The following is a 25258-nucleotide window of genomic DNA, read 5'->3' as shown; positions in this document are numbered from 1 at the left end:
ATTTACATGCATTGCCAACAGGTTACATCCTGATTCTAAAAATAGCCTATGTCCAAATCTGTGTAAAAAGCACTGTCCTGTACACTGAAATGTATCATTCTGATGTTCCATCTGACCTGACCACTGATACCTTTAATCAGTGGAACTGTCCTTGTCAGGGCACCTGAGCGAAATAAAACATCACTCTTTGCTTCAAGACCTTGCTTCACAACTTCTTCAATATTGCGGTAATCCTGTGACCTGCAGTTTATACCCTAAATTTAATCTGTTCTCCGGCTGTTTCTGAGGTTGGACCTAGCTCTCCAGTACCACCGCTCTGCCGCTACCTAGCAGCTTTGGCCAGTGTGATAGGCCAGGGGGGAATCCATCCACAGCACCCTGATCCATAGTATGCAGTCAGGGGTACCAGCACGGGAGTACACTAGCAGTGACGGTTACCCAGAAGGAACGTGGTTCTGGATGCCATAAAGGAGCCCAGTGGTGGCAGCAGGTTCCTCATACTGTGACAGGAGAGGCGTATTCGGAATAACATAAGGGCACAGTGGTAAAGTAAGCCCAGCCGGTTCCCAGCAACAACAGACAGGGTGGCATAGACAGTCCATCCTGTCTCAAGCACAAAAATCTGTTAACAAAAACAATCCTGCATTAATAATTACAACATAATGCAGATCTGTGATTGTCATGGTTCTTATATGAAGATTGACTTTTGATGAGGTATGTTTTTGTTGGGTTACATTATACAATGTAGCGACTTTTGATCCATATAATGTTAAGTTAGAAATTTAATATAAATATATTGACATACCATTTTAATGTTTTCATATTCATTTTCTTACCTAATTTTCCCAGTTTTGTTGTTAGTCATTAGAGATTGTACTTTTTTCATGCTTCTGACAGTTAGCAATTTGTTTTTACATTAACATATACTACATGACCAAAAGTATGTGGTCACCTGAATATCACATCCTTATGTACTTTTTGATCATCTCAATCCATGACTATTATTATGCAGCCCCCCCATCTTGCTGCAATAACAGCTTCCACTTTTCTGGGAAGGCTTTCCATTAGATTTTGGAACATGGCTGTAGGAATTCACATACATTCAGCCTCAAGCATTAGTGAGGTCTGGCACTGACGTTGGACTATAAGGTCTGGTTTGCAGTCAGCATTCATCACAAATGTGTTCAATTGGGTTGAGGTCAGGGCTCTGCACAGGCCAGTCAAGTTCTTCCACATGTGACTTCGGAAACCATTTTTTTTATTGCCCTGTGCATGGGGACATTTTCATGCAAAAATCAGAAAGAGCCTTTCTCAAACTGTTGCCACAAAGTTGAAAGCACACAGTTCTCTAGAATGTCATTATATGCTGTAGTATTAAGATTTCCCTTCACAGGAACTAAGGGTCCCAGGCCAAATCATAAAAAACACTCTGTCACGAATGCCCAGCCTGTCACAGATAAAGCAATCTGAACAGCTGGCCATGACTGGCGTCGCCTTAGTCACTTAGCAATGAATACAGCTTTTCTGCCACCACAAAGGATTTATCATGGTTTTCTTACGTTCACCAAAACCACTTATTAATGCTTCACACTTAAATCACATACACCTGTAGCATGAGCCTCCCTGGGCTACATATACTCACAAAGAATCACAGAGAAAATACTAGATTAAATGTATTTTAATCTGAAAAATGTTTCCAAGGCTTAGTTACAAAAAAGTTAATGACAAGACATACAATATATTGCACAAATAAGTTTCAGAAATAAAATCGGAAATAAAACCAGAGTCACTACTTACTAGTTAAGACTTGGTGTGTGAGGGAACACAATTGAGAAATATGGGACATTTCATTCTTGATAGACTCCCTCATGAAAATGCGCATGTTATTGCCTAAGTCGGAAGATTTTAAAACTTTTTCCACATAGCTCTAACCCTCACCTTTTGGAGTTTAGCTGTCAATAAGGACATATTGAACTCCCAAATGTCACAGGGCTTTCGAAGTGAGCTAGGTATGTCCTGAGATCGGGAATGTTCACAGGACCTTGAGTTCTCACCACTGCTCGTTCTGCTTGGCTAGATGGTTTACAACTTTGGGGCTTCAAACTCCTCAGAGATGTCTCTCCCTGGGCTGGCTAATTACAACAGATTATTGATACTTGCAGTTTAGACTCATGTCATCCAGCAAAGCACACGTTGAGATTACATTACAAGGTACATACAATATACATTGTCATACATGAATTCAACAGAAAATAGCAGTCAGTCATAGATATACTACATAATCATCACACACTCCCAGACCATTATTCCTCCTACACCAAACTTTACAAGCGGCACTATGCATTTAGGTAGAAACCGTTCTCATGGCATATGCCAAACCCAGATTTGTTCATCAGACTACTAGATGGTGAAGCGTGATTTGCACTTCTTGGAATGCTTTTCCACTGCTCCAGAGTATAATGGTTGTGTGCTTTACACCACTCCAGTTGATGTTTGGTGATCTGAGGCTTGCGTTTGGCTTCTTGGTCATGGAAACACAATCCATGAAGCTCCCAGTGAACAGTTCCTGTGCGACATTGCTTCCAGGGGCAATGTGAAACTCGGAAGTGAATGTTGCAACCGATTACAAATTATTTTTACACTGTTTGTGCTTCAGCACTCTGTAGTTCCATTTTGTGAACTTAAGTGGCTTTTTTTACTCCTAGACAGGCTAGGGAGGCTAAACGACCCATACAAACTCGCGAACCAATTTTTGACGATCTTGAAAAACTCCGGGGGGGGGGGGGTATTGGGACAGTTTGGAGAAGATATGAAAGCTTCGGTAAAATGTTCATTTTAATTATATTCATCCTCCCTAGCCAGGAAAAGCCGCGGGTCCATCAGTGCCCAGATTCCGCAAGAACCTCAAGAAAGGGAGGGATATAATTGATTTTTTTAGGGTGGAGGGGTCCCATGGCAGTAATGCCTCCAGATATTTAATCTGAGAGTCGTGCCATGTGAAGAAGGATCAACGGAGGCCCTCTATGACGTGTGGCGGGATGGAGAGATTCAGGACCATAAATTTAGTATAATTAATATTAAAGTTGGACAGAACCTCAAACTTCTCAAACTCGTGCATTACATTGTGCAGTGAAATTGTAGGATTGGTGACCGTTGCCAACAAATCGTCTGCAAAAAAAAACTAACTTGTGCTCCGTTCCCCCCCATCTACAGCCTAGTCACATCTGGGTTATTCTTAATGGACCGAGCGGTCAACCCTGATGCATGCCATTGTAGATGGAAATTTAGTCTGACAGAGAGCCATTCATTTTAATGTGGGCAGTAGGGTTCTTATACAGGGAGAGAATTATGTGTAAACAGACAAGACCCAATCCCATGTGCTCCTCCTTGAGGAACCGCCAATCCACCCTCTCAAAAGTCTGCTTCGTCTCCGTTGACAACAGCAAGGCTTGGGTGCGCCTACTCTCTATCATATCAATTAGGCCATTGATCTCGGTTGCGTTGTCCTGAGCCTCGCGGTCTGTGGATCTCATACATAGCCAACCCATTCGCTATGTATGAGATCCAGCAGGAGGGACTTCAGGTGGTTTTCCTTCATTTTCACGAAAAGTTTTAAGTCAACAGTCCTTACCATCTTTAGAAAGAATCGTAAAATGTGCTTCGAGCGACTGCCGGGAGAAGCTGGATTTATCTGAGATCTCATTAAAAGCCCCCAAGAAGAGGATTAAACACTTGGCCAAACATCTTATTGTTGTTGAACATTTTTAAGCATGTAAGTTTGTCATGGTGGATGTGGTTGCAGATTCTCATCTTCTGTGAGCTGAAAATTGGAAGCTGGAATTCCACATGTGGTGTACATCATGAATATATTTTATTAACTGTATACAATTTGCTCATTAAAGACTGTATTGTTTCTTAGAAACCAAGTATATATGTACACGAGAGCAATGGTATAATATGTGTGCACATAAATATAATGTAAATTGTATTTGCAGTTATTTAGAATTCAGAATAGCATAGTGTTTCCAGTATAACATTTTTTTTGACCGTATCCGTTATGCAAAATTCCATGCTTTCCTGAGTCAGTCACAGATTCCCTTCTGTAGGATACTAAGTACAGCTGTTTTATCTGATTATTTTATGTCTGAGAATCTTCTCTTACCTGAAATGGGTTGTCAGGGTGTCGCATACAGCTTGAGCAGATTATTATTGGTACTAAGTGGTAATCATGATTCCACCTTGATGAGCATGTGCTGATCATAAAGGAATTATATTCCTGCCCTGCAGCCAGTCTCAGAATAGCCAATAAAATGTCATATATAACTCTGGAGACACAGATAGACATCAATCACAGTGGTATCTTAATGGTTTATGGACATCTGTGAGTGCATCTCGACTCTGCACGTGTTCTTGCTACTCCGTGCCTGGCATTATTGCTGTGTCTGCTGTCTATCGAGTGTGATGCCATAGGCAAATACAGAGTCTCCGCAATTTCCTACATGATTTGCCCTAGAAAATCCCACAGTGTAGAACATAAATCTTGTTTTCTCCAAGCCACTTTTTCCTTGAAGGGACGCACTTGAGTGAGTCATTATGTCTTATTAACGATCCACTGCCATGGAAACATGTTCAGGCAGCCAGCCAAGAAAGTAGGCTGCAAGCATTCACTAATTACCTAGCTCATTGTCGGAATAAAAATCGTATCTCCATTGGCTCTTTATTAGTTAATTGTACCCATTGGTTATCCAAGCCTTTAGTATTGATCTGTTCGGCTGACAGTTTCGAAATTTTTTTGTATTCTTTGTCTGGAGCATTTTGTTTTTCTCATTTTTCAGGATAATTTTGAAGATCTGATTAATGACTCAGTCTGAAGCTAATAAAAGCAGAAAATCACATTGGGAGCATGGATTTTACTATTTATATGTGGAGAGGGAGGTGTGACCTGAGTTACCAAAAATGTATTGAATACTTACATTTCATAAGTTTTATTAATTAGGCAGATACACCTATATAAAGCAGTGTTGGGCAACCAGCAACCTTCAAAAGGGACACACATTACCTTAAATTTAATGAATGAATAAACAGCCTTAAAATGACCTAGGCACCCCTTTATCATTCCTAACAAAATGGCTCTTACATGCTCTAAAACGGGTTGGCAACCTTTTTCTATTAGTGTGCCAGCTAAAAATCTACTAGTCTAGCCCAGGTGTGCCACTTGGGCGCATGTGTACACACACATTTATTATGTCTTATTTTATGATGCTAATATCATACTAATGGTAATGGCACAAACGATCATGTTATGCCACACAGTAGTACTCCCACTTTGTATTATGCCACATGGTTGAGACCCAAATTCATATCATGCCTCATAGTTATGCCCCAATTCATAGTATGCCACATAGTTGTGCCCCCAAATCATATCATGACTCATAGTTGTGCCCCCAAATCATGATACATAGTTGTGCCCCCAAATCATGATACATAGTTGTACCCCCAATTCATAGTATGCCACATAGTTATCCCCCCAATTCATAGTATGCCACAGTTGTCCCCCCCCCCTAGTCATAGTATGCCACAGTTGCCCCTTCATTCATAGTATGCCACAGTTGTCCCCCTAGTCATAGCATGCCACAGTTGTTCCCCCCCATATTCATAGTGTGCCACGGTTGCCCCCCCATATTCATAGTGTGCCACGGTTGCCCCCCCATATTCATAGTGTGCCACGGTTGCCCCCCCCCATATTCATAGTGTGCCACGGTTGCCCCCCCATATTCCTAGTGTGCCACGGTTGCCCCCCCATATTCCTAGTGTGCCACGGTTGCCCCCCCTATTCATAGTGTGCCACGGTTGCCCCCCCTATTCATAGTGTGCCAAGGTTGCCCCCCCTATTCATAGTGGGCCACTGTTGCCTCCCCAATTCATAGTATACCAATTAGATGTGTCCCTTAATTTGCTGCTCTTACCTTTTGGAGGCACGTCTTCTTCCAGAAACCTGGGAGCTGCTTCAGTAAAGCATCTGATGATGGGCGAAACAGAGCTTCTGCACATGCGCAGAGGCACGCCAGCGTGCCCTACAGAAGTGGTCCGTGTGCCACGGGTTGCCGACCCCTGCTTTGAAATAACACCACATGTCACCCAGTCCTCCTTGCTCCAAATAGCACCACATCTCCTCACAGCCCCACTTGCCACTAAATGCCCCCACAAGTTCTCGGATCCCACATGTACTTCAAAACTCCTACACATGCCACTCAGACCTCACCACATGTCCCCACTATGTCACTCAGACCTCCTCACAAGTCACTCAAACCTTATAAAGTGCCGCTCAGATCTTCCCAGATGCCCCTCACACCTCCCCCACCTGCTGTTCACACTGTCCCCACTTTCCACTTACACCTCCCCCACCTGCTGTTCACACTGTCCCCACTTTCCACTTACACCTCCCCCACATATAAAAATACTTATCTGTACAGCTGGAGCCCGCAGACAAGGGAGGGGCGGGAGGCATGTGGTGCAGGATGTACTGTACACTCTCTTCCTCACCTGATCGTGCTGATGAAGTGTGCATGACTCGGAAACTGGCTGCAGCAGTTCAAACTTTTAGCTGGGGGTTACAGCTGAAGGCTTGTCGTGCCACCTGTTGCCCATCATTGATCTAAAGACACAAAAGGGTACATAAGTGAATGGTGTCTTAAGATTTCTAAATATTATATAAATACACACACAGTAATAGTTATGGTATATTTTTACCCCATAATACAAATCAATTATTTAACACCCCCTGACACTGGTTCCCTAAGGGGTGTTAATACATTGTGTATAAAGTAATTTCTTCCCACCTTCTCTTCTCGGCATAGTGCCTCCACCCAAATCTTCACAGCAGATGGCGTAGTGTGCCCAGCACCAAGTACATTTGATAACACTATACAAAGACAATAAGTATACTCTGGAAACCACTACAGTTTATTTATTGGTAGGGGTAGGACAGTTGGTGAATGGGGTAAAACAGCATAAATTATAAAGGATTGGCTACAAATTATAACAAGCAATCCTTGAATGGACAAAGGGGAAGCAATAATGACGACACTGTATGGATAACCTTATCTGATGAATCTCAATCACGGCCAGTCAGGCAATTCACAAACAGCCAACTGTTAACACAGTAAAAATATGACATAATAATAAATAAAGTGTTTGTGGTACCATTCGTGCCCAGGATGTAATGGAGATATCCCAGGTTACTTACTTATAGATGCAGGTGTTAATGTGGAGGTCGCAAATAGGTTCTACAATGAATTGTGAACATTGTAACTGGAAAATATCACAATTGTGTAGTGGTGTGACTTAACTTCCAACAATGTAGACAGTGGTGTTAGCATGTGAACAATAAACTTTCCAAATATTAATAGATCTGGCTCTTTAACTGGGAAAAGGCACCTCTGCCTCAGTCTCAACACAAAAAAATCAAAAAGGTACCTATCTGTCACAGACAGTTAGTCAATGAAGTGATGTACTGTGGTCACTTTGTTTGCAGTCCCCTCAACTCACGTCAATTCACCAAAAAATGTCTCCCTCTCAGTTTGTGGACTGGATTGTTACACTTTAATGTTTGCAAAACTCATACCTTACACAAATGTCTCACAATGTGACCCTAGTCCTTATCACAAATATATCATAATAGACAGCCAACAAGAAACATTTCTCCATGACAGTCTGACAAACTCCCACTCTCCAACTGCCAGAATTCTTTATACAACCATTAAAAAAAATATTAAGGTGGTCAGGTTTTATTTAAACTGACACATGACACTGATTATCAATGCTGACATAATGGGGGATTTATTTTACCTTTTTATCTTAAGGTGTTTGCTTGTATATTTCTCATAAAACATGCCCGTGTGCACCTCAACAACTGTTTACATTTTTTTTTTTTAGCAAGAAATGGTGAAAACTGAATTCCCAATTAACATAAAGCATGTGAAATGAATGTTATTTTTTTAGGCTAATGCTTACAATACTGGTAATGGCAAATCTTTTATGTTTTACAGGTGACAGTTACTACAGTGAAGAGATTAACTGCTACATTTTCATTAATTGGATGGTAAGAAATGTTGTTCCTGTTAATATGGCTTAATGCTTTGGCCTGTTATGCTGTCATTGTAGTATATGTTCTATAAGGTCCTATAGAAGTCATCTGTAAATACAGGCAGTCTAGATTATGCTTAAATTCAAATATCTTTTTTCCTTAATATTTTGTCTTCTATAGGCATAGCCTGCTAATGGGCACTATATTAAGGTGCCATTTTGTAGCACTGCTTGTTACAGATAGGAGTTGGAGCTGTCGGGCACAAGTAAAGACTAAAAACTGGGTCCTGTCTGATGACCCAGGAAGTAGGTTCAGAAAGAAGAATTGCTGAATAAAGTAGCCAATATAATCCAGGTCATTAGCCAAGTCAATGGTTGGATAAAATAGGGTGGTCCAGAAAGCCAAAGTTCAACAAGTAGTCCAGTTCACTTAAAAAGGAGGAGTGCCTAAGGGACATAATAATCTTGTGTGATAGATTCTTGCTACTATATGTCCATTAATAATTCATAAATACCTCTTGTCCCTTTATAAAGGTAATAATGTTTAGCAAAAAAAAAAATCTTATTATTATTATTGCAGTACTGTGGTAGCCAGAAAAATCTATGTGATGTTAAATACTTTTGTGTCAAAAAAGCCAAAAGTATTATAGGAGTGATACCTTTTATTGGCTAGCCAAAATTAAATTATTATATTTGCTAGTTTTCAGAGCACAGAGGCCCCTTCATCAGGCAAGTTTACAAATTAATGACTTAGGAAAAGGCACAACATTTAAAAGCTGTTACATCAAGACTTTTGTATAGGGGGAGCGGATACATGATAAGATAAACTAAAGTAATAAAATGAAGGTTTTTGGTACAGATGGAAGAGTAAAAGTCTTAAGAGTTCAGAGATCTGGAGTCACTTTGCTGTGGGGTGTGAAGTGTGTCCATGTAGTGGGTCATAAATCCAGGTGTTAGATTGAGCCCTTGAGTTATCATTAAGATAAACTTATTATTAAAATAAACATTCCAATTATTATATTTGCTAGCTTTCAGAGCACAGAGGCCCCCTCATCAGACAAATTTACAAATGATAATCATATGGAATTATCATATACAATGTTTATTTTCATAAGTTTAATGATTTATCCCCCTATACAAATTTCTTGATGTAACCGCTCTTAAATGTTGTGCCTTTTTCTCAGTCATTCATTTGTAAACTTGCCTGATGAAGGGGCCTCTGTGCTCTGAAAGCTAGCATATATAATCAATTTTTTTTGGTTAACCAATAAAGGTATCACTCCTATAATACTTTTGTCTTTTTTGACACCAAAGTATTTAACATCACATAAAGGTAATAAGAAAGGCGGAATTTACAAGTAAGGATCAGAATTCATCCATTTCTTTCTGGTTCCTGAATGATTATCCTTTAGCCTTCCCAAACCTTCTAAATTTCTTTTTTTTTTTTTTTAATTCTCCTCTCCCCCCTCATCCCTTTGCTTAGCGTTCAAATATGTTTTCCTAATTTGCATGGCACCTTATCACATTTTAAGCATTGAATACTATGGCTTTAAGGCGGCGTTTCCCAAACTGTGCGCCGCGGCTCCCAGGGGTGCCGCGGCGATGTCTCAGGGGTGCCGCGTGCCATCAAAAACAAACAGAAACACTTACTAATCCGTGCGGCGCCGGGACCCAGCATCCTCCTCTCTCACGCAGCTGTCATATCAGTGACAGGCTGCGTGAGAGAGGAGGATGCTGGGTCCCGGCGCCGCGCGGATTGGTAAGTGTTTCTGTTTGTTTTATGGATGGCGCTCGGCAGAGGGGGCAAAGTGAGAGAGGGACAGAGGAGGACAGAGGAGAGTGACAGCGTGACAGGAGGGGGACAGAGGAGAGTGACAGCGTGACAGGAGGGGGACAGAGGAGTGTGACAGGAGAGTCACAGCGTGACAGGAGGGGGACAGAGGAGTGTGACAGGAGGGGGACAGAGGATGTGACAGCGTGACAGGAGGGGGACAGAGGAGGGAGACAGAGGGCAGATGAGCTGGGACAGCTTGGCAGAGTAGCTGGACCAGCGTGACAGAGGGCTCAGGAGGAGGACAGCGTGACAGAGGGCAGAGGAGGGGGACAGCGTGGCAGAGGAGAGAGGCAGTGGAGGGGGACAGTGTGACAGAGGGCAGAGGGGGCAGCGTGAGAGAAGGCAGAGTGTCTGGATGCAGTGGGGGCATTTTTGCATACAACTAAATAAGCATTTCTGTCCTGACCTAAATACTTATTACAATTTTTTGACCCAACTACTTCTAAAACAGGACTGCTCAGTAATTATTGGAGGAGTGCCTTAAAAAAAATTATGGAGACTCTAAGGGTGCCGCGAACTGCAAAAGTTTGGGAACCACTGCATTAGGCTATGCAACTGTTACCAGGAGAGTTTGTTGGGGGATTATGACATCATAGCTCATTAGTGCCTACACATACATTTCTCCTATTTTATGTAATCTCTTCTTTATTGAAACATTTCACAAGTTATACCAGAACAAGTATAACTCATGCTCCTGTTTATAGTTCTCAAAATATAAATTTGCCTTCTCATACATTAGAACTTGCTCAATGAAACAATGGAAAGAAATAGGGAAGTCAATATGATAACGTTACTGCATCCCTTAAAGCGGTGGTTCCCAAACTTTTGCAGTTCGTGGCACCCTTAGAGTCTCCATAATTTTTTCAAGGCACCCCTCCAAAATAATTACTGAGCAGTCTTGTTTTAGAAGTAGTTGGGTCAAAATAATGTAATAAGTATTTAGGTCAGGACAGAAATACTTATCTAGTTGTATGCAAAAATGCCCCCTCTGCATCCAGGCACGCTGCCCCCTCTGCATCCAGACACGCTGCCCCCTCTGCCTTCTCTCATGCTGTCCCATCTGCCACGCTGCCCCCTCTGCCTTCTCTCATGCTGTCCCATCTGCCACGCTGCCCCCTCTGCCCTCTCACGCTGCCCCCTGTCACGCTGTCCCCCTCCTCTCTCATGCTGTCCCCCTCCTTTGCCCTCTCTCACGCTGTCCCCCTCCTTTGCCCTCTCTCACGCTGTCCCCCTCCTTTGCCCTCTCTCACGCTGTCCCCCTCCTCTGCCCTCTCTCACGCTGTTCTCCCTCCTCTGCCCCCTCCTCTGCCACGCTGCCCCCCCTCCTCTGCCACGCTGCCCCCCCTCCTCTGTCACGCTGCCCCCCCCCTCCTCTGTCACGCTGCCCCCCCCCTCCTCTGTCACGCTGCCCCCCCCCTCCTCTGTCACGCTGCCCCCCCCTCCTCTGTCACGCTGCCCCCCCCTCCTCTGTCACGCTGCCCCCCCCCTCCTCTGTCACGCTGCCCCCCCCCTCCTCTGTCACGCTGCCCCCCCCCTCCTCTGTCACGCTGCCCCCCCCCTCCTCTGTCACGCTGCCCCCCCCCCTCCTCTGTCACGCTGCCCCCCCCCCTCCTCTGTCACGCTGCCCCCCCCCCCTCCTCTGTCACGCTGCCCCCCCTCCTCTGTCACGCTGCCCCCCCTCCTCTGTCACGCTGCCCCCCCCTCCTCTGTCACGCTGCCCCCCCCTCCTCTGTCACGCTGCCCCCCCCCTCCTCTGTCACGCTGCCCCCCCCTCCTCTGTCACGCTGCCCCCCCCTCCTCTGTCACGCTGCCCCCCCCTCCTCTGTCACGCTGCCCCCCCCTCCTCTGTCACGCTGCCCCCCCTCCTCTGTCACGCTGCCCCCCCCTCCTCTGCCCTCTCTCCCCCTCTGTCACGCTGTCCCCCTCTGTCTTGCTGTCCCCCTCCTCTGTCACGCTGTCCCCCTCCTCTGTCACGCTGTCCCCCTCCTCTGTCACGCTGTCCCCCTCCTCTGTCACGCTGTCCCCCTCCTCTGTCACGCTGTTCTCCTTCCTCTGTCACGCTGTCCCCCTCCTCTGCCCTCTCACGCTGTTCTCCTTCCTCTGTCACGCTGTCCCCCTCCTCTGCCCTCTCACGCTGTTCTCCTTCCTCTGTCACGCTGTCCCCCTCCTCTGTCACGCTGTTCTCTCTCCTCTGTCACGCTGTCCCCCTCCTCTGCCCTCTCTCACGCTGTTCTCCCTCCTCTGTCACGCTGTCCCCCTCCTCTGCCCTCTCTCACGCTGTTCTCCCTCCTCTGTCATGCTGTCCCCCTCCTCTGCCCTCTCTCACGCTGTTCTCCCTCCTCTGTCACGCTGTTCTCCCTCCTCTGTCACGCTGTTCTCCCTCCTCTGTCACGCTGTTCTCCCTCCTCTGTCACGCTGTTCTCCCTCCTCTGTCACGCTGTTCTCCCTCCTCTGTCACGCTGTTCTCCCTCCTCTGTCACGCTGTTCTCCCTCCTCTGTCACGCTGTTCTCCCTCCTCTGTCACGCTGTTCTCCCTCCTCTGTCACGCTGTTCTCCCTCCTCTGTCACGCTGTTCTCCCTCCTCTGTCACGCTGTTCTCCCTCCTCTGTCACGCTGTTCTCCCTCCTCTGTCACGCTGTTCTCCCTCCTCTGTCACGCTGTTCTCCCTCCTCTGTCACGCTGTTCTCCCTCCTCTGTCACGCTGTCCCCCTCCTCTGCCCTCTGTCACGCTGTCCCCCTCTTCTGCCCTCTGTCACGCTGTTCTCCCTCCTCTGTCACGCTGTTCTCCCTCCTCTGTCACGCTGTTCTCCCTCCTCTGTCACGCTGTCCCCCTCCTCTGCCCTCTGTCACGCTGTTCTCCCTCCTCTGTCACGCTGTTCTCCCTCCTCTGTCACGCTGTCCCCCTCCTCTGCCCTCTCTCACGCTGTTCTCCCTCCTCTGTCACGCTGTCCCCCTCCTCTGCCCTCTGTCACGCTGTTCTCCCTCCTCTGTCACGCTGTTCTCCCTCCTCTGTCACGCTATCCCCCTCTTCTGCCCTCTCTCACGCTGTCCCCCTCCTCTGCCCTCTCTCTCGCTTCCTTTCACTCTGCCACGGGCCAGCCATAGAAAAAACAAACAAGACATAAACTTACCAATCCGCGCGGCGCCGGGACCCAGTATCCTCCTCTCACGCAGCAGCTGCGTGAGAGAGGAGGATACTGGGTCCCGGCGCCGTGCAGATTGGTAAGTTTATGTCTTGTTTGTTTTTTCTATAGCTGGCCCGTGGCACTCCTGTGACAGCGCCGCGGCACTACTGGGAACACTTTGGGAACCACAGGTATATAGAATAGCTAAGTGTTGCTTTAAGAGATACTGAGCCTGCTCTAATGGAGTTTACAACAATTTTCCAGCCTGGAAGAGGCTTAAAATAATCCAGGACACTCCCACAGACCACCCATTGGCTGGAATCAACAGTGGGTTTATCAGGACTGTGTCATCGTCAGACATTAACCCTATCCTCTGCGTTTAAGGCCGTTTTAGCTTATTGCTTCACTTGTCATTAGCGTTTGTAATGGAATTTTTTCATACTTTGAACTAGTATATTATATTTCATTGTGAGCATACCATTCCTTACATTTCTATGTTCTTATCTTTTAGTGAAATATGTGTTTTAAGAAAATGAAAGTACAAAATCTTTTTTGAGAGCTTATAATATTGCCTTAGAATAGGATATAGACTAATTTGTGTATGAAATGTAAGCATGTACATATGTTGAATAACCATTGCAAATGCATCACTTGATTACTGTATGTATTTATGTTTTACAGTTTCTGCATGCTTGTAGTTATTTGGCTGTTCAGAAAATACAATTCCTTGCCACAGGTAAGGTTTGGTTCAAATCTTGTCTTTAACATTAGCTATCTATCTATCTATCTTTAAAATAAGACACTCTTTCCTGTAGTCAACCCCACTTCTCGGTAGACTTCAGTCAAATTTTTGTTCTAGCCAGCCTGTGATAGGATGGTCCCTATGGGGTTTCTTGCTGGATATTATTTTGCAGCTAGTTTTTTATTTTTTTTAAACCAGGTATTCATTAGAGTAGTTTTGGGACAGGAAATAGTGAAATAGTAGGATCCCTGGAGAGAGCTTCCCTGGTGCTATGTTCCAATAAGATTTAATTCACATGTCTCCCCTGAGGCATTCTGTGTGTAGTGTTGTTCCTATGCCATGTTTATATTGAGGGGTGCAGCTTTTTTCATCTGAGGGCTTGTCTGGTCAGAGCAGTACAAGAGAAAAACAGACTTAGTGATCAGCAGTTGTTAATAAGCAATGTTATGGTTGTTATAGGGCTTATTGCATGAGAATGTTGAACACACACATTAAACTGCCTTGACTGCATGCACATCTTGTGTGCTATGTGAATATTCGTAGAATGTCACGTGTGTGTGTGTGTGTGTGTGTGTGTGTGTGTGTGTGTGTGTGTGTGTGTGTGTGCAGGGTGTCCATAACTACAACTAGAACCTTGTATGTACTACATAATAGTTTTCTTTGTTTTTTGTAATATTTGTGAGATTGCATATTGTGGTATATTTATGGGTGGGGGGAGTAATTGCCTTGGGAGTTGGACCTTCCTTCATATCTTTAAGAATTCTGTCTCGCTGCTTGTACTGGCTGGAAGGTATGAGGTAGAGGGCCTGATTCATCAACACAAGTATCCGCTGATTTTGAGTATAACAAACGCAAAATCACTCTATGCTCAGAACCAGCAGTTATAGCGATAGCGCATGAAAAGCGCAGTTACTACAGCCTGCAATTTAGGGGGAAGTTCAGGGCGGGGAAGAGGTGTTCTCCCCTAGTCAATGTATAGTTGAGGCATACCAAACTCGAGGGCACGCAGCCATGGCTGAAGCAAAAAAAAAATGTGTGGCCATCCCTCATCTAGGGAGACCTAGCCCCGTGCTGAAAGCACTAGGCCTCTTCCTACACCCGGTGGGTGGGTAGGGTAATAAAGTGTGTAAAAAATAAATAAAAAAATATAAATATATATATATATATATATATATATATATATATATATATATATATATATATATATATATATAAACACCATTTTACTTTGTGGAACTACAAGTCTCAGCCAGCCCAGACTACCATAAACAGTCTGGGAATGCTGGTGCTTGTAGAGCTACAAGTACTAGCATTCCCATGGCAGCCAGGGCATGCTGGCACTTGGAGAACTACAAGTGGCAACATGCCCTGACATCCAGGGCCCATTGAGACATGCAGTCCCACAAAGTAAAATTTAAATAAAGCACACAACCCTTGTTGCAACCACATTACTTTAACAAAAATATAAACCAGGCACCTCTTTAAAACCCACATATATTTATTAATAATAAATCCCCATATACTTACCATCTGATGTCTTCATCTGCAAACGCTCCAATCTTGTAAGGTTTTACTCCAATAATGCTTGAAACCAACCATAAAGAAAACAATAATATTCCACAGGTCCTGGAGTAGTTAAAAAAAAACCAAAATATTGCAAATGGTCTTGAAAATAATCTTCTTTTCTTCAGTCTAAAAGAAACCAAAATAAACTAAAGGTCCGGCTTGACAAAATAAAAAAAACATTATGAAAGAACGCACAATGATTTTCTATGGAAGATCAACAGCCGCACAATGAAATATCAACAGATGCAAGGCCTATTTATAAAGTATGGGGTTTCCCATGACAGCGTGGGAAAACCCCCTACTGTATAAGTAGACCTCGCATCTGTTGGCACAGAGCCGGCAGATATCAGGCTGAATACCAAATTTAAATAATTTTTTTTTTAAATTTAGCTCCCTAATTTGGGACAAGAGGAAAATGGTGGACGAACATTTATGATAAGAAACTAGTGTGTAAGGCACAGGTTAATTCCTGCTGTGGTGTCCAGTAAAGGAGGGTCTACACTATAGCTCCCACTTCTGCTACTCCATGTGAGAAGGTATTTTGTGTAGAGGGCTGCTGAGTTTCACTGATGATGTTACTGGTGCTCTATACAAATCACTCATATCATGGCCCTTCCTTCACTGGACACAACAGCGGGGTTAGAATTTCTGGCAGGGGTGGAATCAGAGAGCAGCGTGAAGTGTGAGGAAGTCTTGACTATGAGGGACTGTTCCTATAAATGTGTGTCTGCCGCACTAGAATCAGAAGTGTTGTCAGACTGTGCTGTTCTCTTCTACCTGTTTTTGTAGGTTTTAATACCAGCTGCTGCAGGTGTCTTAAGCTATGTTGTTGTTTAGTTGGATCCTAGAATTCTGGAAAGCCAAGCAGCAAGTGAACACTCTAGACCACCTAAGCAGCCCCAACACTAAATCAATTTAACAAAATGTATTCCATCCTCCAAATGGCCCTGTCATCATATTTAATACAGAAATCCCACATCAAATTATTAACCCCTACATTATATTAACAGAACCCATAAGCCACACATAAAGTTAATATCTCAAAACATAAAATAATCTTTGTTATCGGGCTTATTGCACATTACATTAATAGTCCCCAGCAATATCTACATTACATATTTAGCCCCAGGCAGAAGCCACATTCCATTGATACCCCCACTGAATTACATTAATACCTCCCCACTTTACATGAATAGCCACCACCAGCTCTCACATCACATTAATAGCATGCACATTATATTAATGGAGCCATTACATAACCTTAATACTCTTTCCCACACATATTACATTCATACTCTCCCCCACATACATATTACATTAATACCCTTCCCTCACATGTTACATTCTTATCCCAACTTAATCAATACACTTATCTGATCTACAGAACTTTAATGCTGTGTTTGGCAGACTTCTGCAGGTTCTCTTCACACTGAGGAGCCAGTGCCAGTCTCACATGTGCTGAAGGATAGGGGGTCTAGCCAATGCTGAGGAGAGTGAGAGGAAGGAGTAGGAGGGTATGGGGAGGGGTAAACGAAAAACAGACGCTAGTGGAGGGGATGAGCATAAGAAGGGTTGAGGAGCGGAAGTGAACAGATAGAAAAGTGATAAACAGGAGGAAAGGGAAGAAGCATGAGGGAACTGGAGGAACAGGACAGGAGCAGAGGGGAAGAGGAGGGTTGAGCCATCCAGACAACCAGGGAGAAGAAGCAGATCAGTCCCCTACCCTTCTCGCTGTGTACCCTGCCTGCCAGTCTAAGCATCCTGCCCTAGCCTGACACACAGCAAGGTAAGCCAGTCAGTGTAGGGGCACTGATTGTGCTGTAAGCAGCAGAACATTTTTTTTATGTTTCTGTATGAGTGTTATTTTTGGCTCTATAATAATTTAATAAAAGATAAAGCACTATATACTTTATTATATTTCTCCTATGCTCCTGGATCGAAATGACATTGAGGAGATCCTGAAGAGAGTTTCATGTGAGGAATATTGATAATATATGGGATTGGTGATACACCATCTTTATAGTGCTTCACTATCTACACCATTAGCACTGTGTAAGTGCCTTTCTATTTGTATTTTATTCATCTATATATAACTAATTTTTTCCATCTTGCATGAAATATACTATGCTAATAATGAGGTTAAACGTCACCCTTTCCGGGATTTGAGGTGCAGTGTTTTTGTTTCACACAGGGTGTGTGGGATATATACACACTGATACCAATTTCTTTTCATTTGAGGATTATTTTTATAAGTGGATTTGACTTATTGAAGATATCACTATATACCATCTGCATCAAGGAATCAATATATGAAGACATAGTTTATATATATATATATATATGAATGAACGAACTAACGGACACTGGAAAGGCAGTTTGGATATTATATATTTGTCTGTATATGATTTAGCGCTGTATGTTACATAATTTTCTGGTTTCTGTTTATGAACCTACTACTGGTTTCTTGTATGGTTCCTGAAATGCTGGGACCTGTTTGGAAAATGTATTGGTACATGAAATATGTAAAATAATGAACACAGTACTTAATACAGATCATGCACTATATAATTATATAACAAGCAAACTATGTGTGATAAAATTAATCACATATATATGTTTGGAAATTACACCACCTCCCCCAGCTACATTAAACCACCTCCCCCAGCCACATTACACCATCCCCCAGACACATTACGCCACTTTCTCAGCTTGCTCTATTCCCTTAACATCCGTACACCCTGCCCCTTCCCCATTTAATTACCAGACTATGGGCCCCGGTAATTTGTGAACGACCCCGCCCCCGGTGTCCCTGACTAGGCAGTCACTTGCCTAGCCTACACTCAGCATGGTACCCCATGCAATCTGCATCATTTCTTCCATCAGAAATCTAAATATATTGCATCACTGCCAGCATTGATCTTTTTATGTTGGCATTGTGAATGTCGACAATCACACTGTTGACATTTTCACGCTGTTTCCAGAATGGAAGTGTCGGCATTTAGCCTGCCAACATTTTCATATCTACAGGTTAACTGCCGTCATTTTCTGTGTCACAATTTAGTACCCAACCCGTTTGAACAGAGCTTAAAAATAACTCAAAATCCTCATACATAGACATTAGAAGAAACACCGGCTAAAGACTTAATGGTTAGAAAATGTGCAAGTAATCCTGCCTTCCTTTTAACATCCATCTTCTTGTATGTTCTCAGGGCCATTCCTCTTGTGAAGTCCATTTTAGAGAGTAAATTCTTACCTTCTTACTCCCTATCTGCTCCTGCTCTGCCCGCTCTAACTGATCGGTGTAACAATGCACTTTATACAAATGTTGCTGTGGCGGATCCAGGGACGATCAGGGCAGTCGCCCCCTCCCCCTAGCAGGGGCTTTCTGCCTGCGGCTGCACAGTATGTGCAGGTCCGTTCAGCAGAGACAGGCAGGAGGAGTGTGCTGCCCGGCTGCTCTGATTGTTTTTTAAAAACAATCGTAGTGGCCGGGCAGCACACTCTCCCTGTCTGTCTCTGCCGAACGGACCTGCACATAGTGTGCAGCCGTAGGCAGCCTTAGCTGTCAGAAAGGGGTGGGGACTAAATCGCCCCCGGTAAAAATTATTTTCTAGATCCGCCCCTGAAATGTTGTACCCCAACTTTAAGGGGATGAAAACCAATGTTTTTTTTTTAATTGTTAGACTCATAAATTGATTTGTAGAGATCTTCTCTATTTAAAATTGTTTTACACAATGCTTTTTACAGAGGATGTAAAATATTCCCAAATCATTTATTAATAGACTTTTTGTGTAACCAGCAGTTTTGCAGTCTATCCAGTCTGTTATAAAGGGCATATATCTAGTTGAGAATTGCCTGAGAATGTAATTTCCATTTAGCAACATGAAAAACGTGACAACACACTGTATTCATATCTACTGTACAAAGGTTCACTGGGCATGAACAAGACATCCTTCAGATGACCTGTCTGTCACACTGCTATTTGCACATACATGCTGTATAAGTGTGGTTGTGTAATCTAGATGATCATTTTAGATTAACACAAAAAGATAGTGCAGTGAAATAAAAGTGTTCAGAGATGGCATGAATGTGTGGGAGCACGTCAGCTAAATAAAGGTTTCCTATGTCATTAAACCTTGCCTGATAAGAGGCACTGTAATGATTATGTAGTTTATCTAATTACTGGTTGTTATTTTCTGTTGAATTCATGTATGACAATGTGAATATTTTATGTAACCTTGTAATGTAATCTCAGCATGTGCTTTGCTGGATGACATGAGTTTGAACTTATGCAAGTGTCATTAATCTGTTGAAATAGCAACACCAGGGAGAGATAGCATCTTGGAGGAGTTTGAAGCCCCAAAGTTCTTAACCATCTAGTCAAGCAGAACAAGCAAAGGTGGGAAATCAGGTCCTGTGAACATTCCGATCTCAGGACATTCCTAGCTCCCTTCGAAAAGCCCTGTGACATTTGGTAGATCAATCTGTGTTTTGACAGCTAAACTCCAAAGGTGGGGAGTGAGGACTATGTGGAAAAAGAGTTTAAAATGTTCTCCTTTAGACATCAGATTGTGCATTTTCATGAGGGGTCTTTCAAGACTGAAATGTACCATTTTCCTCAATTGTGTTCCCTCGCACATCAGGCCTTAACTAGTAAGTAGTCATTCTGATTTTATTTCCTATTTTATTTTCTGAAACTCATTTGTGCAAAATATATTGTATGTCTTATTAATTTTTATAACTAAGCCTTGGAAACATTTTTCAGATTAAATAAATTTTATCTAGTGATTCTTTGTGAACTTACGAAGCCCAGGAATGCTCATGCTACATGTGTATGTGATTTAAGTGTAAAACATTAATAAGTGGTTCTAGTGAACGTAAGGACATCATAATAAATGTGGTGGCAGAAAAGCTGTATTAATTGCTAAGTGACTAATGTGACGCCAGTCACGGCCAGCTGTTCAGATTGTTGTGTCTGGGACAGGCTGGGTGTTCGTGACAGGCACATTTAATAATACTCTTTTCACACCAATGCTTGGACCCAGGTCAGTGTCGGATCAGTGGTTATTCTCGTATTGAAGCCAGATCCGCGGCGGTATGAAAGGTGTTCCTAAGTTTTTCTACCCAGATCCTGTTAAAAGCAGCTCATTGGTGGATCAGAATTTCTCTGATGCCGTGTATATGCTGTACAACGGCAGGCATGGCGAATTGGCAGGACGTAAAAGTCAGAGAGCTACTGGCTGTCAGAGGGGAAGAAGAGATCAAAAAACAGATTACTGATACAGTGGAAGATGCAACTATTTATGGGAACATTGCAAAGGTAATAACCAACCAGGGAATTAAACGTTCACAGCAGCAAGTTGTCAACAAACTCAAGTCCCTAAGGAAGCAATACAGCAAAGTGCATTTCCACAACAAAAAGAAAAGCGTCAGTGGCCATATTATGATTTGTGCAACAATGTATTTGGCATCTCAGCCCTATCAAACCCTATTCATCTTTCTTGTTCAAGCTGTGCTAACGGTAATTTAACCGCTCAAAGCAGCCGCACTGGCTCGCCCTCGTCACAGATGGTGGTTGAAGAGACGGCAGACAATGGCGATTATGATTCATCTGTTAATGAAGACCTAGGGAGTCATATACAGCCTTTGTGTTCAAACAGTAAGTTATCTCCCGTTGGGGCCTATGTATTAACAATTGCTTCAATGCTGTGCTTATTTGTGATACATTTCGCACTGGATATTTTCAATCATAATGAAAATATTCACGCTATTTAGAAAGTGTTACTTATCAGCGTTAGCAGCTGTCTCTGCAAGTTATGTCCCCCGCATTTTGGAGGGCTATAATCTGACACTGCAAATGCCTCCCTAGCTTTATTGCATATTTTTGCGTGTTCTTATTAGTAATATTTCTTTTTTCATTTTTAATAGTCTTTATTTTTCCACTAAGGAAAAAGAAGAACCCAAATATGGAACAAGCCACTAAAGCAATGCCCACCATATCCGTGGAGCAGCTGAGGAAGATGGATTTGGCTATGCAGGCGTAAGAAGATGCCTGTCTGCAGAGGTTCAAGGAGCATGAATGGGAGCAACAAAGCAATTTTATAGCTCAACTAATGACCATGCATTAATACTAACAGACTCTACGAAGGGCTGGATCCTGACTCCCCTCTTTGGCATAATTTTGATTTTGGGGAATTGGTGAAGTTAGAACATTCAATGATGTGGATAAAAGCGGGAGTGAATACTAGTTGTCAAATATATATATAGATGGTCACTTAAGATCATTTGAGCAACTAAGTAAGTCCGCTTACCAGTTATCTAACTCCCGGTTCTTCAGATATCTGCAATTGAGGTATGCCATTAACGCTCAATTTCCTAGAGAGCAGCCACAGATCCTAGACTCCCCTTTAAAAAATGTGATGGGTTCTCTAGGTTCCTGTAAATGAATATAGGTGTTGTATGCCACATTACTGCCTCAGGTGTCTCCGAGAGGATTGGATCAGTTGAGAAATAAATGGGAGACTGATATGGACGTCCTTTCAGATGACGAATGGAGCTTGGTGATAGGTAGTACAAAAAATGCCACCTCATGTCTCAAGTAACAGCAAATACATTTTTATATATTACATAGAGTGTATTTAACCCCCTCTAGCCTACATATGATGAGACTTCGCATCTCCGCTGAGTGTACTAATATGTACATTCTGGCACTTAATATGGACATTCCCAGTTTTTCAATCATTTTGGTCTAATATATGAGATCACATCTCCTCTACACTACCTCTCACCCCTCCTATGTGCCCCAAGATATGTTTGTTTGGTATTACATTATATGAGAATTTAGACAAGCCACTCTTCAAATATATATTTATATTGTCCTCCCTGGCCAAGGTGGACCTTGCTAGGGGTTGGATAGCGTTGGAGGGTGATCATTGGACTAACTTAGTTACTGAGATATGTAGGCATGAACGGTTTATGTATGATAGTAGAAAGGCCTTACACAAGTATCATAAAATCTGGCATCACTGGTATGAGTCTCAATTTGCTGTCCTCCCCTTCCAAGATGATATGGTTTGATGTGTATGGCGAACCACCAGTTATGATATTAGCAACAGCCCTGCGCAGCTATAGCTTCAGTTTCAGTTTTAGTTTTAACCTTATTTATTTAGGTTGGTTCTGGAGTGTAGTTCACTGTACATTTTTATCAATGAAAATACTTAATCTGATTAGTCAATTAATATCTGTTATATGTTAAAAGCAACAATAAGTTTTAGAATATTTCTCCTGGAATTTGGTAGGTATGTTTTGTTATGTAATTTGTTTTGTTGTACTGTCCCTTAAAAATCTAAGTAATAAAAACACTTTATTCCAAAAAATGATCATGCATGAGTATATCAGCAGAGAATATAGAGAGAGTCAGATGTTTTTCCTAGATCATTTGATTACTAAATTGCAAGGCTCCACACCATTCCCAACGCTGTTCTGTGGGAAATTATTCCAATTATGGTGGAGGTCCAAGTTATATTGAACCCAGCACAATTGACACTCATCCCATTTCTGAATTAAATATGTACAGGCAGTTGCAATAACTCTATTGCTTTCTTGTGTTATAAAATAATAACACATGTTTTGTGGTTTAAACATGTTAATTTGAAACACAAGGTAAAAAGGCTGTTTTCTATGCAACCATATTTACAATTGAAAACATTACTGCTACTGTTTTTCAAGCAACACTTGTTAATCTAAATGGTCAACACCTATGTGAAGTGCAATTTTGCACATCTGTGACTAGATCACAATGAAAAAAAAGCTAATTCTATACAATGTGTCTTTAATGCAGTCATTCTTATGCCGTCTACTCACCTAGCATTTCTGTTATGTTGGCAGTAATGATGCTCCAGATGAGTTCAACAATGTTGGATCGCTTTTCATCATAGGTAACTGCATCTACCCGACTGTCGGACAGTTCAGGCTCCTCTGTATTCCATTCTCTTTTTGTATTTCACATACAATACAGGGGCAAATGCAGATTTTTTTTGCCCTGCAGCCAATGGGGATGACCAGTATGCATGGGGTGCTCTCCAACTTTTTCTATCCCCATCATATATACGAGGCAAGCCACCTCAAGCATACAGTGTCCCAAGCTGGGAGGAGGGTTTCTAGGCACCAGAAGCCCCCCCTGTGTGCGCCCTGCATAATGTAAACTACAACGTGACAAATATATCTGTCATTAGGTTGTTGTCAATGTCATTTCTCTTTAGCAAACAACGGCAACGTCCTTTTTTAGTCGTCTAAATGCATTTTCAGCCACCATCCTGGCAGAGCTAAAGGTATGGATGAAGTGAATCTGGTCAAGTGAAAGTTGATGATGCTGGGCGGATACCTACATTAACAATGGATTCAATGGATACGCACCCAATATGGACCGTCTTGGATTTCTGAAAATCAATAAAACAGTTTTAATAAAACAGTATAGTAGGTACAAATATGGGAAAATGTTTGTCCAAAATATGCACTGGAAAACACTGCATTTGTAAAATGTTTGTAATGTTAAAATGAGAAATCAGTTCCCTCAGATTAGGTTTTAAATTCACAAAAATATAGTTTTAAATGCAGTCTAAAAATATAGTATAGTTGTAGTGAAACGATTTTTGTGAATTTCAGGATGGTAAGTGTCCAAACCTGTAAAATATGGGTTTGTACAGCAGACACAGTTTTGTCATTTACTTTTTTTATTTTGCCTCCTTATATGGGTAAGTACACGCCAATGGTTATGACAAATGAAGAGCACAGATCTGAAGGTAAATCTTGTAAAATATGTTTAAAACATGAATCCGGATGCTGATCAGGACTTTTTCAGTCTTTGGTAAAATCGTTAGCTAAATCATATTGGGAGAAATTTTCTGTAGTGTGTACCCAGCCTTAGACCCCTGTACTAACGGCATACTTGCTAAATTACGCCATGTCCTATTCTACCTAAACTTTTTACAAAAAAACAGCTGTTTTCTCTGGAGAAAGGCCATCACATCAATCTGCACAATTTATCAAGGAGCTAACGCAGGAGAAATAGAAGGTTCCCCCTGTATTAACCTACTTTTTGTTGGTTGTAGTAATTTATGAGTGAAAAACATTGCTTTTTGCTGCAAACTGACACTGCAGGATCGCTTTAGCTTACCTACTCTTTTGGGGTCCAGTGAAGTCGGAAAGTTTATACTTTATTCACATGTAAAAACCGGTGGCCGTTCGCGTCACAAGGGGCAGGGGCTAACGTCATTGGTTGTGGAAGTTGCAGATGGGGGTGCTGCTAGCGGTGCACACGCGCCTGCCTGGGAGACAGTCTATAAAGATTCTGACTTCCCGCCCTAAGAGGAGCCATTTTTTCTAGCTGCGAGGTGATCCTGGGTCCCCAGCAAGTGAGGGGGGGGGGGGGTGGCGCGGCAAGGGAGACACCAATTAATCAACGTCCCCTATACAGGGACATGGCCCCTAGCCGAAATAGCCCAGGAAGGGCAGGTGAAGTGGAAGTGAATTGCTGGATGACAGTAAACAAGAGGGGGAGAGGCTCCTACTACAAAGGCCAGCAGAAAGGTAGAACCTTTGGAGGAGAAGCTGCTGGAAAGTGTGCCTGAGAGAGAAAGACATGGATGGATGGCAGCCAGAGACCTTGGATAGGGGTGAGTATGTGGCAGCTGCCACAGGAAAACCGTGGGATGGGGGGGCAGGGTTGTGCCATGAGGGGATAATCAGAGGAGTTGGAGGGATGGAAATATGACTCTTGCAGGTCTCCCAGTTCCAAGCGGCAAATAGAAAGGTAGGAAAGTGCTTGATCAGTGCAAGCCTAGATTGTTTAGGTAGGCCCCAAATACTAGAGAGGTCTGGTATAGAGAGGTAGGCGGCTTCTATATC

At 42.9% G+C, this 25258-nt stretch overlaps 1 protein-coding gene across 1 annotated transcript in view; it reads left to right on the top strand.

Annotated features, from left to right (window-relative positions):
• The window catches only part of LOC142139111 (uncharacterized), a 441344-nt gene that overhangs the window by 18782 nt on the left and 397304 nt on the right, over nt 1–25258 (top strand). Inside the window, exons 2-3 of the mRNA XM_075196426.1 lie at nt 8049–8101; nt 13726–13780. Of these exons, the coding sequence (XP_075052527.1) occupies nt 8049–8101; nt 13726–13780 (108 nt within the window). The remainder of the gene's footprint in view (nt 1–8048; nt 8102–13725; nt 13781–25258) is intronic.

This window comes from Mixophyes fleayi, chromosome 2 (assembly GCF_038048845.1).
Source record: "Mixophyes fleayi isolate aMixFle1 chromosome 2, aMixFle1.hap1, whole genome shotgun sequence".
In the NCBI taxonomy this organism is placed as follows: Eukaryota; Metazoa; Chordata; class Amphibia; order Anura; family Limnodynastidae; genus Mixophyes; species Mixophyes fleayi.
Note: the sequence above shows the minus strand (reverse complement) of the source record. Positions and strands in the feature narration are given on the sequence as shown.